General features: G+C 37.5%; 1 protein-coding gene across 11 annotated transcripts in view; it reads right to left on the minus strand.

Moving 5' to 3' along the window:
• Positions 1–15342, minus strand: part of PARD3 (par-3 family cell polarity regulator) — a 683059-nt gene that overhangs the window by 600790 nt on the left and 66927 nt on the right. For all 11 annotated transcript variants that reach the window (XM_075922689.2, XM_075922683.2, XM_075922685.2 and 8 more), the window contains exon 2: positions 5304–5405. In XM_075922689.2, the coding sequence (XP_075778804.2) occupies positions 5304–5405 (102 nt within the window). The remainder of the gene's footprint in view (positions 1–5303; positions 5406–15342) is intronic.

Here is a 15342-nt window from a genome sequence, read left to right on the forward strand (position 1 = left end):
AAGACAGGGAACTAACAGCAGTGAATTAAGAAAATAAGCCCCATTTGAGGAGAAAGCAGTATAAGCAACCATAAAAGGCTGACATTTTTATTGAGCATAAACCTTGACCAATCCAAAGCTACTTAAAATCCAACCTACATTTGAGTAAGCAGACCATCTGAACAAAAGTCATATACCTCACACCCCACATAGTAGTTCAGTTCCAGAGATAGTCACCATTTCCTATTGTCTCACTATTCACAGTATCGAAATTATGAGCCTAATTGCTGCATTTACCATTCCCTTTAAGTCAAAACCTTTCATGCAAATGATGTTTGGATTTACATGAGCCAGAAATCCCAATTTTTAAGCAATTTATTTGGCAGCAACACTAAAATTACTCTGCATTATATATTTTTATTTTTTTTCAACTCATAAAATATGCCTCTGTTCTAGAAATAACCATTTCACTTCAAATTTATCTAACAGACTGATTTTTATATTTAAATGCATATACACACTTTATAAACAGAAGAGCAAACCAAGTATTTTTGTACTTTTTATTTCGTAGAATGATTTAGTGTTCATAAATGGTGCCCATCTGACATCCTGAATACGTCCTCTTCATTCCCACAAGTAAAGCTCAGATAGTAGAATCAACTTCTGTGGGAATCTCTCTCACATGAAAAGATCATAACCAGAAGACAGATGAAAGGGGTTTTTTGTATGTACATGAATATTTACAGATATTTTTGTAAAATATTATCTGATGGCTCTTTGGAAACCTATCAACCCGAATAGAATTCATTATGATAATCTAAAGGTGACAATCTATACATTCTAATAACAATGCTCTACAGCAGTCCCTAAACCTGTACACTTTTAAATTATTAAATATACAGATAACACTGTAATTTTACACAAAGGAAAGAAATTTAGAAACTGTTTTGTGGACTCAAAGTAATCTATCTAGAGAACTCCCATGGTGTTCCGTTAACAATGCAAATATGGGCTGTCGAGTGGTGTTGATTTTTTACAGTCACATACCAAGCCTAAGAAGTTCCGCACACTTCTCCTTATCAGGACTGCTTAGACAGAAAACCTGCTAGCTCAACTGGAGGATGACAATTGACTGCCCTACTTTCTAGATGGGCATCTCTAAAGACTATTTTGAAGGTTATTTAAAAACAAAGGAGAAAGAAAACAACTGTTGAAATACTGAAAACTAATCTGTAGTAAAGATTAATTCCTCAAAGACATAATAACCAATGCACTTTATATTGAAAAGCACTAACTATATTTAAAAGTTTCTTAATACACAGAAAACATGTTAAATCGATTAAACTTCATACCACCAAATATGCCTTTCATTGGGTTTGGCTTAGGGATGTAAAATCCCATTTAATTGGTTAACCAGTTAAATGTAATGTTTGATAATTAAGCTGGGGAAGCAACTCCAGCCCAGCTGAGATGAAACTGCCCCTCCCCCCTCCAGAAAGGGGCTGCTCCAGCCAGTCTGGAGTGTCCCTATCTGTGACAGCCCCATGCCTGCAGCAGGTGGGGAGCTGCTCCATCCCTCACTTGTTTAACCATTCATAAACCTAGTTTGGACTGGGTACCTCTAGTTATAAGCTTAATCCTGTTTCTCCCAACCCAACAATTACCCAAAACTGTTCTTATTGAAAAATGTTTACATATTGATATATAAATAAATAATTTTTTTCAATAGCAATGCTTCCATTATACAATACTTCTCCAATAATGAAACCTAATGTATGGGCAATTTTCAAATGCCAAGGCTTCATTAAATAGGAAGAAGCAGGTTTCTGTGTGCCTACTACTGTTTTCTTATCTAATAGAATGATCTATTAAGTTTTAATCTAATGTATGACTAGCCCATCATGACTCGTTTTAATAAGTAGTATTTAGGATTCATCCAGTCAGGTTACTTGAAAGGGTAAATAACCTAATGCCCCTTTCTTAGCATGCTGTACCCTCATAACTGTTCAGAATGGAAGTTATTTTCATTATAAATCAAAAACCAGTTAAAGCATTATCACTGAATCTGTTTCCATCATGGAGTTACATACTAGTTTAAAGGCATACCTCAACAGATGATTTAAAAATATAAAACCACTTTTCAAAAATAAAATTAGGAATAGGCTAAAAAGAGTTTATATCTCAGCATGATGTGATAAGCTGAAGTAGCTGCAAGTAAATTCAATATTTTACAACTGTAAATAATGGACCCTCTTGCAAAATATACATAAGTATCCAATTTGAATGTGAATGTCAAATCACTGTCTAAATTAGAATGAATCATCCAGTTTCTTTTTTTATGTTAAAATCAGTAACATAGAAGTTGCTGTTTCAAAAAGGAAATATATAAACCAGGCACACAATTAACATTCCAAAGAATATTTCCCCTCTATATATTCAGGGTTGTCTTCAACATTTCAAATACTTCCAAAGTGTGTCCACTACCTCCCATCTATTACATTTTATTAAGGAACAAAAGCAATCAAGAGATATGGGGGATGGTGAAAAAAAAATGAAGACATTCTAACATACTGCATTTTAATGGGAAAGGAACCCTCACAAGGACATGTCATTTTTTATTCCACTTGTAGCAGCTGTTATCTATATGGATCTTTATGTGAATTTATAGCATACACAATTTTCCATGGATACACTGGAACGGAAGCAAATATACTTCACATTACCTCTAGAGTTTGTTATTTCACTAAAATAGCTGCCCCAGATGAACATCTAATATATTTAGAATTAAGGCTTCAAAAATGTACATCCTTTAATTGTATTAAATTGTATACTAAAATTGTTAAATATTCTGTAAGAGTTTTGTTAGATCGTACAAAAATATTGCATAATGTTTTATATGTATGGCTGCTTAGTTAAAATGAGACCCTTAATAACGGAAGATATGCAATTTCAGAGAAACAATTAGATACTGCAGGAGCAGGGGAAAATTAAGAAAAATGCTCCATTTTAAAAATTATTCCTAGATATTGCATTAACACCAATGAGGATGACTAACCAGCTCCATTGTCCTTTGTGCATTTGAATCCTTCCTTGAAAATCAACACAAAAATATTAACTCAATTCTGCAAAGTACTCAACATTCTGGCTCCAATTTAGCAAAATACTTTACTCGTGTACTTAAAACTAAGCACATGTTGATCTCAGGCGTAACCTACGTAGGTTGTAATTTAAATACATGCTTAACTTTAAACTTGGATGGTATAAATGTTCTTAAGTACATTAAGTACATAACTATTTAGTTACATGCTTGTTTGATTTGAGGTCCAGCTATGCTCAGGATCTTGTGATACTGAGCTCAGTGACAAGTTTAACAAACATAAAACAATTAAAACATTTGTTATGGAGTCAGAAGTTAGCAACCCAAAACTTCCACAAAATTAGAAAAGTCAATGGTATTCCAAGTGGGTATAAAAGTATCAGGAGATATGTAATAAAGAAAATGACTAATGACTGAAATACTTGAAAACAATAAAAAGAGAAGCTCAAGCTGGAATGATTAATTTAAGGATAAACAAAAGTACAGCATAATCTACATACAACGTAAATTTATCTCTCACCCTTCATATCAAAATCTCAAGATTCTTTAAAAAAATAAAACTTAAGTGGTCTATTCAGTGGGTAGAAACTGAAGATAGAAATGCCAGCTTCATAAAATCTTCATAAAATTAAGAGAGGACACAAGCTAGGAAAACCTACGTAAATGGTTTAATTCTATTGTCTAAAGGGATCTTATCCACTCAAGCAGAAAAAGAATACTTGTAATAATGGCGCTAATTATTTCAATGGCCCTGACAGTTTTTCCCCTCGTTAGTCATGCACATAAAAACACCTACACACAGTTTCAGTATGAAGAATCTCCCACTGGAAGCCAGAAAGCAAAGGCTACAGCCAAAGAATGAAACCTCTAAGTAACCAGATGTCAGGTTCCTCCCTTTGCAAGGAAAGGAGAGAAGTAAAAATTACAAGACTCAAGTAAGTTTAAAAGAAAACCAATGTTGAAAGTAACAATCATCCCACTTGAGGCCCATAAACAAAACTGTAGCAGGAAGCACTTTAGAACCAAATGGTAATGTTATATGGTCTCCATTTGTGGTGATATCTTAGCTGGGTGCTATTTTTATAAAGGAGAGTCCTAAAAACTAGACACTGTAAGTTGTTATTTTATACAGCTTGAGTAATCTTAGAATTTCAGACAGTAAGGAGTCTTCTATACCCAATAATTCCCTGCTTTTTAAAGCTTTAGTACGGGAGTTAAAACAACCCCTGTCAATTAAACTCTGTCCCAAGTGAAATATTAATGACAGAGTATTTATTTCTACATTTGAGTAATTTTCAAGACATTTTTAGATTGCCTATCATTGCTCATGAAAGCAATTATGTGCAATGTGCTGAAAGGTGCAGGACCCTGAGAATCACATCTCTAAACTGAAGGTTCAATATCACTGCTCAGTACTCCAATGAAACTGAGCTATATCTTCAGTAAGAATTGCTAGGAGCATAGTTTGGCAGTGAAATGTCAACGTTTGGCATGTTATATAAAATTTCTCCAGTTTAATAACGTCAGTGTTTCCTATTTTATCCAATCTGACAACGTTACTTAAGACAATGAAAATGCATCCATCATCTGCAACAAAAATCCAGTATTAAAGTGAAACATAAATAAGCTAAGTGCAAACAAAAAAAGGGGCTTTATATGTCCAAGATTCTCAAAAATAGATCCCCAACGTCCAAATCTATATAAAGAAGCCTGCTATTTCCTCAGTACTGAATACCTAGCAGCTCCATCAATGACTTTTTGAAAGTGAAAAATGGGAGTGCTCAACACCTAAAACTAGGCTACTTACTTAGAACCCTAATTACGGAGTTAGGATTCTAAATTTAAGGCACTTTTTGGAAAAAAATCTTACAAGGTTGTTTGGATTTTTTGGTTTGGTTTGGTTTTGGTGGGGGAGGGAGGTTCATTTCCTCATTCTCACTTCCATATTTCACTTATAAGTTATATTGCACAATGAAAGCACCTTAATTTAAATCAAATCTTTTATTTTACATTTCCAGCTCAATTTCACTAATCTATTTAGGATTTTGTCAAAGCACCAATATTAAACAGCTCAGGAAAATTACTTTCATGTTTTTACACTCTCATCTTCCTCCATACCTTTTCTTTTTTTCCCCTCCCACCTCATCTTCACTGTTTACTCTAGAAATGTGAAACTGTGTTCACAAGGAACAAACCCTTAGTCTGTATAATAGCAGTCTGTACTCACTCTATCTTTGTCATCAGCAACATCACAAAGAATGTCATCAAGATCTAGGATTCCTCCATCCCCATGCTCTAGGCGATGTACTTGTATCCAGTAGTTTGGATCCTGCATGCAAAAGAAAAAAAAAAATCGGACATTTCAAATACATTTTCGTAAAAGACAGTATTTCCAAGAAGTTCACGTGCCCAGTCCTAGAGTTACTTAAGTTTACGGCAAAGTTTCAAATCAGATTCAAAACCTGTAAATAAATCTTTAGATCATCTAACAAAAGTGATTCATGTGAAGTGAAAACAATGAAGAATGCTGTAGCACCTTAAAGACTACCAGATGTATCTGATGAAATGGGTTTTTGACCACGAAAGCTTACACCCAAACAGATTTGTTAATGTTTAAGATGCCACAGCACTCCGTGCTATTTTTGTGAATACAGACTAATACAGCTACCCCTCCAATACTATGTAAAGTGAAAGTTTTTTACTTTTGATATCTTCAGCATTTCTATGGCCTGAATTATAGCAGTATCTGTGCACCTTCCATCATCACTGTGTGATGAGGAATGATCCTAAGACAGAGTAGTTCTATTGTTTTATTGTGACAGAATTTTTTCAGAAATGCCTCCATACAAAGAAAGAGCCTAAGCACTTTGGTCAACAAGTCTCTGTAAGGAAATTTTTTCTTTATACACCAGTACAGGGTTAAAAAGAACATCTCAGAGACATGATGTCAAACTCCAACAATGTTCTTTCACATACTATTGCTATCCGAGTCATGTAAGTCTCATATATTGTATACATTCTGTGTTTTGAAGGAAGGATACCGTCATTTACCAACAGAAAAGGGTGCAGGTTTTCACAACTTTCTCCACCATGCATAGCACTATCACTACATTGAAGTTGCATCAGTAGAAGCACACCCGTTTCCACACAGATATGTACTTCAATAACCAAGGTCAATACATATCTTACTGCTGAAAGAGATGATTTTTACGGAAAAGTTCTATTACAACCACACACACACACACTTTTTTTTGGGGGGGGGTGCATCTCAGGTATCCCATCTGAGTAACAGTAACAACGACCACTCTATGCACTGTTGGTCAATATCCAAAATTAGAATAATATTCAGTACGTTTCATATGGTGACCAGAGGTTTCAAAACTGATTAGTGGTGTTGGGTTCCATAATTTTGGGGAGTTCAATCTTTTACACCTTAAAGAAAACTGTTTCACAGGAAGTATTGAACATCCACCTTTGAAACACGAGACACTTAAAAGGAGTCTGAAGTCAAGCCCCTGAAAAGTAAGGCACCTAAAAGCTTGCAGATTCTGGCCTGCATGTCTTATGATGGGAATGGACTAAACATTTTAAGGACACATCTCTAAATTCCTGTAGTGTCATCTAGGAACAGTCATGAAAGGAACAATACATATATTTTCACCAAAACCTCTCCATGTTTTAATAGCTCTGCATTCCCCTGTCATAATATCCGCTCTGCATCTGGCTTGATCAGATTGTAAGGCACTTCGAGGTTGGGGCTGTCTCTAGGTTGCATCTTGTCCATGCCAAGGGCACTCTTGGTGCAAAACAGATGATAACATTCCTAAGCAGTGGGCCACACATTTGCTACAAATGGGTCTGACATCAGGAGCATATTTTACATATTTTCTGATTGACTGACAGATCAGGGATACTGTGGGATTTTTTAAAACACGGGCTGTTTTTCAAGATACAGTAAAACCTGTGTTATCCGGCACGCTCAGGGATTAGAGTGTTCTGGTTACCTAAAAATTCCGGTTATCTGAGGCTCCCAGCTGCTGGGCCCAGCTCCCAGGATGTCTGGCCAGGAGGGAAGGTACAGGAGGGCACTTGGGGATGCTTACCTGGCTTGGCATCCTGCTGTAGCAGGGAAAGCCTCCAGGCAGCACGTCCTTGTTCCTCCAGGCATGGGGGGAGGCCTCAGTCTTTCCCCCTCACCCCCATTCAGCAGAGAACCCAGCGCAGCTGCACCACCAGGTCAGGCTTCCCACTGGCAGGGCATGGGGGTGGGGGGGGAGGTGAGCATAGAAACCCCGACCTTCCCCGCCAGACCAAAACTGACACTTCCGCAGCAGGCTGGGGAGAGGCGTGGGGGAGAGCAGCAGTGGACAGGGGGCAGCAAAGCCCGAGCGCGCTGTGAGGGGAGGGGCAGCAGAACTCGAGCTGAGGTCCATGCAGTTTAAAAATGCCAAGGTCCGAGAGCAGCTACTCAGAGCCTTGGACCCAGCCACCCCTTTCTCCCGCAGCAGCAGCAGCCACTGTAAAAGCTGCCACCTGCTCATGTGGAGGAGGAAGAGGAGGAGGCTACGTGCCACCGGAGGCAGGGGCAGTCCTGTAGGGTGAGATGGGGCCGTGGCCTGCGTGGGGGTTGGCCAGCTGCAGTGGGTGGTGAAGCGGCCAGAGCCGCGCACTACCAGAAGCCTGCCCCCTCCAGCAAAGCTCCAATGGGAGCTGCCTATGGGCTCTGCAGGAGGTGGGGGAGTCGAATTTTTTCCTGGAAACCTTAGTTCCACTTCGCGGAACCCCAGGGTTCCACGGAGCACCATTTGGGAAACACTTAACTAGGAAATTTGCGGGTTTCTTAAGTTTTCTGGATAGTTTAAGTGCCAGATAGCGCAGCTTTGACTGTAATTGATGGAGCATCTGACACCTCAAAAGGATTTATCAGCCACATAATCTCAACTTCCCATTTGGATTTTTAAAAGTACCATTAAACAATCACCTTTAAGTTACCTACAAACTATTAAAAGTTAAGATACTGCTATTTCTATTAACAGCTGTTCAAACGCAAAGCTACACTGCTACCAACAGAGAGAAAGGCAAAAGGGAAAAACCACTGACATGTGGGAGGCAGTGCTCTTGCAAGAAGGACTTTTATCCTCTTCTCTTCTTCCCTCCTCTCCCCCACTTCAACATGTTGTGGGCCCAAACTACTGGAAAGGAGATTTTTCTTAGGAGGAAGAAATCAATGTTATGAAGCACTTTTATTGGAAAACAGTCCTTCCTCCCCCCCATTCAACCATACCCCCACTTCTATTTTTCCTTTCCTGTCGTATATTCATCCTTCTTTGTCTTCTAGGTCTTCACTCTCCTACCTCACTTTCCATAAGGGTTGCCTACACCCCTCTTCCTTTTCTTTGCCAGCTCAAAAGACTACAAAGAACTTTATTTGGAACACAATCTAGGATTCCCTCCTACACAGTGATATTTTACATACAATGGCAACACTGATAGCGGCACAGATACAACATACATAGGCACTGGTTTTGTACTACTGCTACCACTGCCACAGGAGATGGATATTTTGAACAAACACAACCTAAATTTAGAAGATCCTGGCTCACTAACTATAACTGCTCAACAGATCACGCAGCATCTCTCAAGATTTAACAATACATATGAATGCGTAAGAATCTTAGGACTCCCATTTAGATGGGAAAGAACATAGGCAAGGGAAGTCATAGTCATACAATTTCTATAAATGCATTCCTGTTGTTAAGCCTTGGAAGAAATTGCCTGGAAAGCAGAGCAACTATATTCAATGAAGGGCGAGAGAGAGTAAAAAGTTGATTTTTCCTTTCAATTTTTGTTTTGTAAAGCGGCAGGCGTAGACAAATGGTACCCTGTGAAACTGCCCTATTTGTTTTAGGCATCCAGTCACATTGGCTTTTGTAACACTGAAAATAAATGGAAAATCGGTTTTGAATTTATATGCTTTAGTGACCTGGGAAAGGCAAGGGAGGAGATTAATTTGCCTAGAGATTTTTACTCTGTTTATTTATGCAATGCATTCATTTTCAGACTTTCATCTATTTCAATTACCTCTTCCCTTCACCCAAAGATCAGCTTTTAGAATTATGTTTTGCTGAAAATGCTATTTTCAGAAATTTTACCAACTTAGTGATTTTACAATCTGTTACCTATTGAATGCAAAATCATTTCATAGTTATGATGAAGGAAGAATATACTATTCCTGAAGTTCTGACTCATTTTACCTAGCAGCTTCCCCTTTTTGTAATTATCCTAGTGACATAATCACTTACACAAAATGAAGTTTTCTTCAAGCACTAGCTCAACATACTCCATCACTACTCCGAGGTACTGGGTTTTGAACAATACAGGCAAACATTCTACCACTGCTTTTACTGGGGTTAAATTAGCAAGTATCAGCAGTGTTACATATCATCATAGAAGTATGAGAAACAATATTTACACTTGCCAAAATGAACGTGACACTTTCTATTTAATGCAACATTACACAACAACTCAGCATTCCCTCCTCCCTACCTCTATCCCCCATCTGGCAGGGCAAAGCCAAGTTACAGGGCTATTTCTGTATATAACCTGCGAGAGAACATTACAGTTTTTTTACCAAGATTTTGCTACAACTGTGTAAACACATAATTTAATGGATAGATTTTAGACCACATTATATACAGATTAGAAGGTAATGTTTTTACATTAAGACTGTAACCTACTTTGCCTTTTGTTTGTGAAAAGTGATGAAAATACTTCATTTCTATAAATTCTCTGTTTATGGAAATTCTACACTAATCAGTAGAGCTCAAAGGATTTTTTTTAAAAAAAACTTCACTCTGAAATTATCTTTATGGAAAAAAAAAACACTCCTCAAATTACTATTGGACCTCTTATAGCACATACATCCAGAAGTCACTATACAGAAGAGAGTAATTATATATGTTCGTATTTACTTTGAGCATTTAATGTTTCACTGTTTATAAAAAGCTATTAGCTTATACATGTCTTAAAGTTCTTCACCTGGCAAGCTCTAGAACAAGGTACAAAGGCAACATGCCATTATGAACGCAACTTTCAAACTAATAAAACAGTAGGGGAGACTTAGTTCCTCATCTCGCAACCCACTATGTGAAACTTCTCTGTGTCTGATATCTGAAAAAACACTTCTCATATGATCGATTACAAACAGCTGGGTTTTTAAAGTCTGACAGAATTGACAGGCTACCCTTCAAAATAAATCACTTATTACAGTGACTCATTACCCCAGCTCAAAGACTCAACTGGGATTTGAGAGACAATCCAAATTTAATCCCAATCTGGCAATGAGAAAAAACTGGGTTAGTGGAAACAAGATCGTCTTCCACCTCATCATCCAAACCCTGCCTGTTCTTGGCCAAATTTCTTAACTCCTCTAGTCTCTGTTTTCTGTCTGTAAAATGGTAATATTACAGACAGGGTACAGATGCAAGAGTGGCTAAATCCACAAGGATAGCCAACATCATTAAACCAAACTCTGGTATTTCTGGATCTTTATCCTGTGTTTGGACAGCTTGCCCACCAAAGTTCCACTCCATTCTGTGTTAATAAAAGGGTGACATAGCAAATACACAAAATTATAGGGTAGATAATAGAATTAAGGATGTTAAGTATCCATTAATTTACTAGTCAAGTAGTCGATGGAACTTCTATCCACTACTCGATAGGCACTTCCGCATTCCTTCGCTGGGGCTTTTGGGCATTTCAAAGTTAGAACTCCACATGCGGCCTGGGGACAATAGGAAGTCCCGCTGACTCTGGGCTCCATGTGGACACTTGCACTTTGAACCCTGGGCTGTTCTGCATTTCAAAGTGGAAATGCCACATTGAATCACGCTGGCCCCAAGCTGCACGGAGTGTGCCATCTTTGAAATGTACAAGAGTCCACAGCAGGGGCTCTTGTGCATTTCAAAGTGGAAGTGCCCACATGGAGCCTGAGGTCAGTGAGGGACTCAAAATCCCCCGCTGACCTCAGGCTCCATGTGGCACTACTGCACCTTTGAAATAACATGCAGAGCCCAGGATCAGCTGGGGACTCCCCAGCTAACTCCGGGTTCTGCAGAAATGATGTATGGAACCTGAGGTCAGCTAGAGAGAGTCCCCAGCTGACCCTGGGCTCCATGCGGTGCTGCCGCTTTGGGACACCACGGTGGTGCTTCAAAGGGACGGTGCCGCACAGCTGATCCTGGATTCTGTGCAGTGCTGTCCCTTTGAAAGGTGCTCCATGCAGAACTACCGCTTTGAAGTACCCCTCTCCCCACTCTTTGCTACCTCAATCTGACAGAAAAAAAAACAGCAAGCAAATTGTGTGGTAGCACTTTATAGACTAACAAAACATGTAGATGGTATCATGAGCTTCCGTGGGCACAGCCCTTGCTTACGAAAGCTCATACCACCATCTACATGTTTTGTTAGTCTATAAAGTGCTACCACACCATTCACTTGCTGTTTTTTTCTGGAACAGACTAACTCGACTACCCCCTGAAGCTCAATCTGATAGAAGCAGCATGAGTGAGGGGGAAGCGACTAGTCAACTTGACTATCCAATAAGCATTTGCTTATCAGACAGTCAACTAACCCTTAACATCCTTAAATGGAATAGTAACTTCAAAACACAATTGCTGCCCTTACGCTACATCATATGCCTAAATCTACAGTAAAACATATCTTAGATAAAAGCAGTATTCTTCCACTATTACAAAGTATATAATTTTTAAAGGCTTTTTTTCGTCTCTGACAAATGTACAAAATAAAAACAACTTCATTTCACTCCTCACATGTACAGTATTTATTAGTTTAATCCACAAAACTTGAGCTGAGTCTGTTGTGGCTCTTCCTGTCTGACAAGGCACTGACACCAAATAGTAGGTCAGCAAGACTAGGCAAGAAATACCTAAAACGAGTTTGGCAAGAACTTACACAGACAAGATCTGCTAAGTAAACATGCAACAACAATAAAGCTTTCCTCTATTCCACGTGAAGACAGACATGTCTTGATTCCCCTTTGCTCCAAGTGATTACTCCACATTTTACAGTGTTTATCTACATGCCTTGTGAGCAATGAAAAAGACTGCTATTTCTAGAAATGGATACATGCCAACTGAAACACCAAGATCCAACCACCACTGAATTTTGTGAGTAACTGCAATCCAGCTGAATCCATATTTTGGCAATGGTTTCTATCCATACAATTTGGCAGAATAAACAAACAACCTGGGTCCAACCACTTCAGCTTTGGAAATGTTCAAAATGAGAATCTAAATGATGTGGCTTGAGTCCATCCATAGTATTCTCTACCTTCAAAAAGACACTACTAAATTCTGCCTTAAGTGGCGTTCAAGTGCAACACCACTCATTTTAGCAAGATTCCATGAGATGTATGTCACTATATGTCTTGGTCAATTGTGGGTTTCCTTCAGAGCTAACCAATACCACCAAGTATTTCCTACCTAATGTTAATAAAACATTGCCAAAGAGAAATTTTGGAACTATTACTGAAATTATTATTTCAGCTTAGATGCAAGATTTATCAGATCATAACCTGGTCTTCGGCACTAACTGAGGTTTCATATCAAGTGGCAAACCTTTTTCATCAGTCCTCTGGGACACTCTGAAAGGCAGTCTGTATCACTGTATGTCTGGGTTCCAGTGAATATGCATGAGGCATTACATGTAGTGTCCTAAAATGCTATCTCTCCCAGGAAAGATTCCTTTGGTAATGACTATTGAGCTATACTCTGCTCAACCCTTAAGGAGAGTGATATTTACCCAGCAAAATTAAGTAGGGGGGGATTTCTTTACAAATCAGTTAATACAAGTGCTGCAATAAATATTTTCAAGGTGCCCCACTGTGAATTTATACAGACATCTGAGATGTGTCACATTATAAAAGAAAAAATACAACTATAAAAATTGCAATTCAGAGCCGTCCTGCTGCAATATCTTGGCCAAATTTTTCAGGTTTTTTTTTTTTTTTTTTTTTTTTTTTTAAGAGAGCATCATGAAGATACAATACATGGAATCTTTTAAGTGGAAATATCACTTTTTTAAAAATGGACCAATACTAAGAACTAAAGATATTTAAAGGGGTTTAAAAAATTATTTAGGAAATTTTCTCAAGAAAATTTTTTATAGTAATAGCCACATAGACTCAATTACAATTTTACACCTACTCAGGACAGCAACATTTTGAAGACAGTTAAAATTTTACTTTTTGAAATAGAATTAGGTTTCTTAAATTCAGACTTAGCTACTCAGAACTAGGATTTTTAACATTTTGGCCATCAAATGAAAACACTCTGATACTCACTTGTGGATGCTAGCCTCAAAGTTCAATGAACTTTTTAAGTATTCAGCACAACACATATCAAGTTGCATTTTATTACAGCAACAGATTTAACTACACTGCTCTAGAACAATTTAGTACTTTTGGGTAGGGTAAATTAGTAAGGCACAATTATTTTGTAAAAGCTACGTGGATGTTTTTTGCATAGTTCAAAGAATGTGCAGAAGAACTGGCTGGTTCACTTCATTCAATTCAAGAGCATAGTTAATGCTAAACTTGAAATTCAATGCAACAATACATTCATTTAATCATTGCTTCACATTCCTCAAGTCTCAACAAGTCAGTCCTCCAATTTCCTATGTACGCCACCCAGTTGTACATTATACCTGGCTCTACCCTGAAAGTTACTTAAATTTGACATTTGTGAACACTTCACTTTCCACCTCAGAGTTTTCTGTAAATAAAGATAACTATTTTCTTAACTGAATATTTGCCTAAAAAGTGAATGTAAGAAGAGATTGTCTATCAAAGCTAGTAAGCAGTTTTCATTTTGTTTATTCCACAGGGATTGCATAAAAATATAAGATGTAGTCAGGGAAAACTGAGAAAGCCACCACTATAAGTAACCTTGCATTCTACAACTAATTTGCGACTAACAATTGTACTCTACTAGATAATGTAAACAATAACCATATGCAGAGGACAGAGTATAAAGTAAAAGGCAATGGAAATTATGTCTGTTAATAGCTTAGGTAGTGATTTCTTACTCGTTTGGTTCTAAATATTTTTATTTACTCTTTTTGTAAATCTATCCTTTCCAAAGAGTACGAGGGAATTTCTAGTCTTGAGGGAAAGTTACTGTAAAATGGCTTGTTTTCTGGGATATTTTAAATCAAACAGTACAGGAAGAAAGAAATTCCAGTTTCTCAGTTAAGAAACTATACCTGCATTGGGACACCAAAAATATTTTTACTAAGACTTCTCAGTTTAAAGCATTTTATTTTGTCATGAACAAGTTTTAAAAAAAATATAAGCTCAGTCTTCTCTTTATTAAACTACTTATTAGTTTCTCTTATGATGCTCACATTGCTATAGTATATGGTATGTCACAACATCAGCACAGTGCTCTTTCCAATACATTCAAAGGCATATTCCATACAAAATACTTCCCTGTGAAGCGGCCAGCAGAGAGCACCATTTGCCTTACTGCTCACTCACTGCTAAGAGACAGTCTAACATTACTTCTTTCAGACCATAGGAACCCACTCCTACTGACTCCTCATCTCGGAGCTGGTAGCAGCCCTATCAGCTGCCACTACAACTGTTAGCTTATTTATCTGGAAATAAGCAAAACTAAACTAGATCCTATTAAGATGCAATTACAATGACTTCAAGTTTTCAGATCAATAACCATTGGGAACACACTTTCAAATGTTACCTTTAATGCAGGTGACTGATGTTCCAAGGCAATAAGTATCTATTTCTCAAACTGAAATAAATGGCAGCTGTTCAAAAAGCAGTCTGAAATTTTCTAAAATTGGAGGCATGCAAAACTCCATGTCATGTATCTAAATAAAGCCATTAGAGTTTGTGTGTATCAAAGTTATCCTTACAAAAGTGTAACTTTTTTAATACTAAGTTTCCTTATATCAAATAATTTGACAAGAATTACTTGGAGACAAATCCCTCTTGTTCTCTTATATACAACAGCAACTTCAAAAAGAGAAAGCATGTTTCAGAGGTTTCAAAATTTCCAGTTCCATTAATGATTGCTTTACCTTTACAATTCTTCAAAGTGTGAAAACAAGCATATTTTCTAATGTTTATTTAAAATTGGGAATGTAAGAGTACATTCAATTCTGTGCTATTTTAAAGCTTCAGATAAAGCTTTTATTGGGGACATGTACATATGTTAAAAGTATCAAAA

This window comes from Pelodiscus sinensis, chromosome 2 (genome assembly GCF_052426305.1).
Source record: "Pelodiscus sinensis isolate ZL-2025 chromosome 2, ASM5242630v1, whole genome shotgun sequence".
NCBI lineage: Eukaryota > Metazoa > Chordata > Testudines > Trionychidae > Pelodiscus > Pelodiscus sinensis.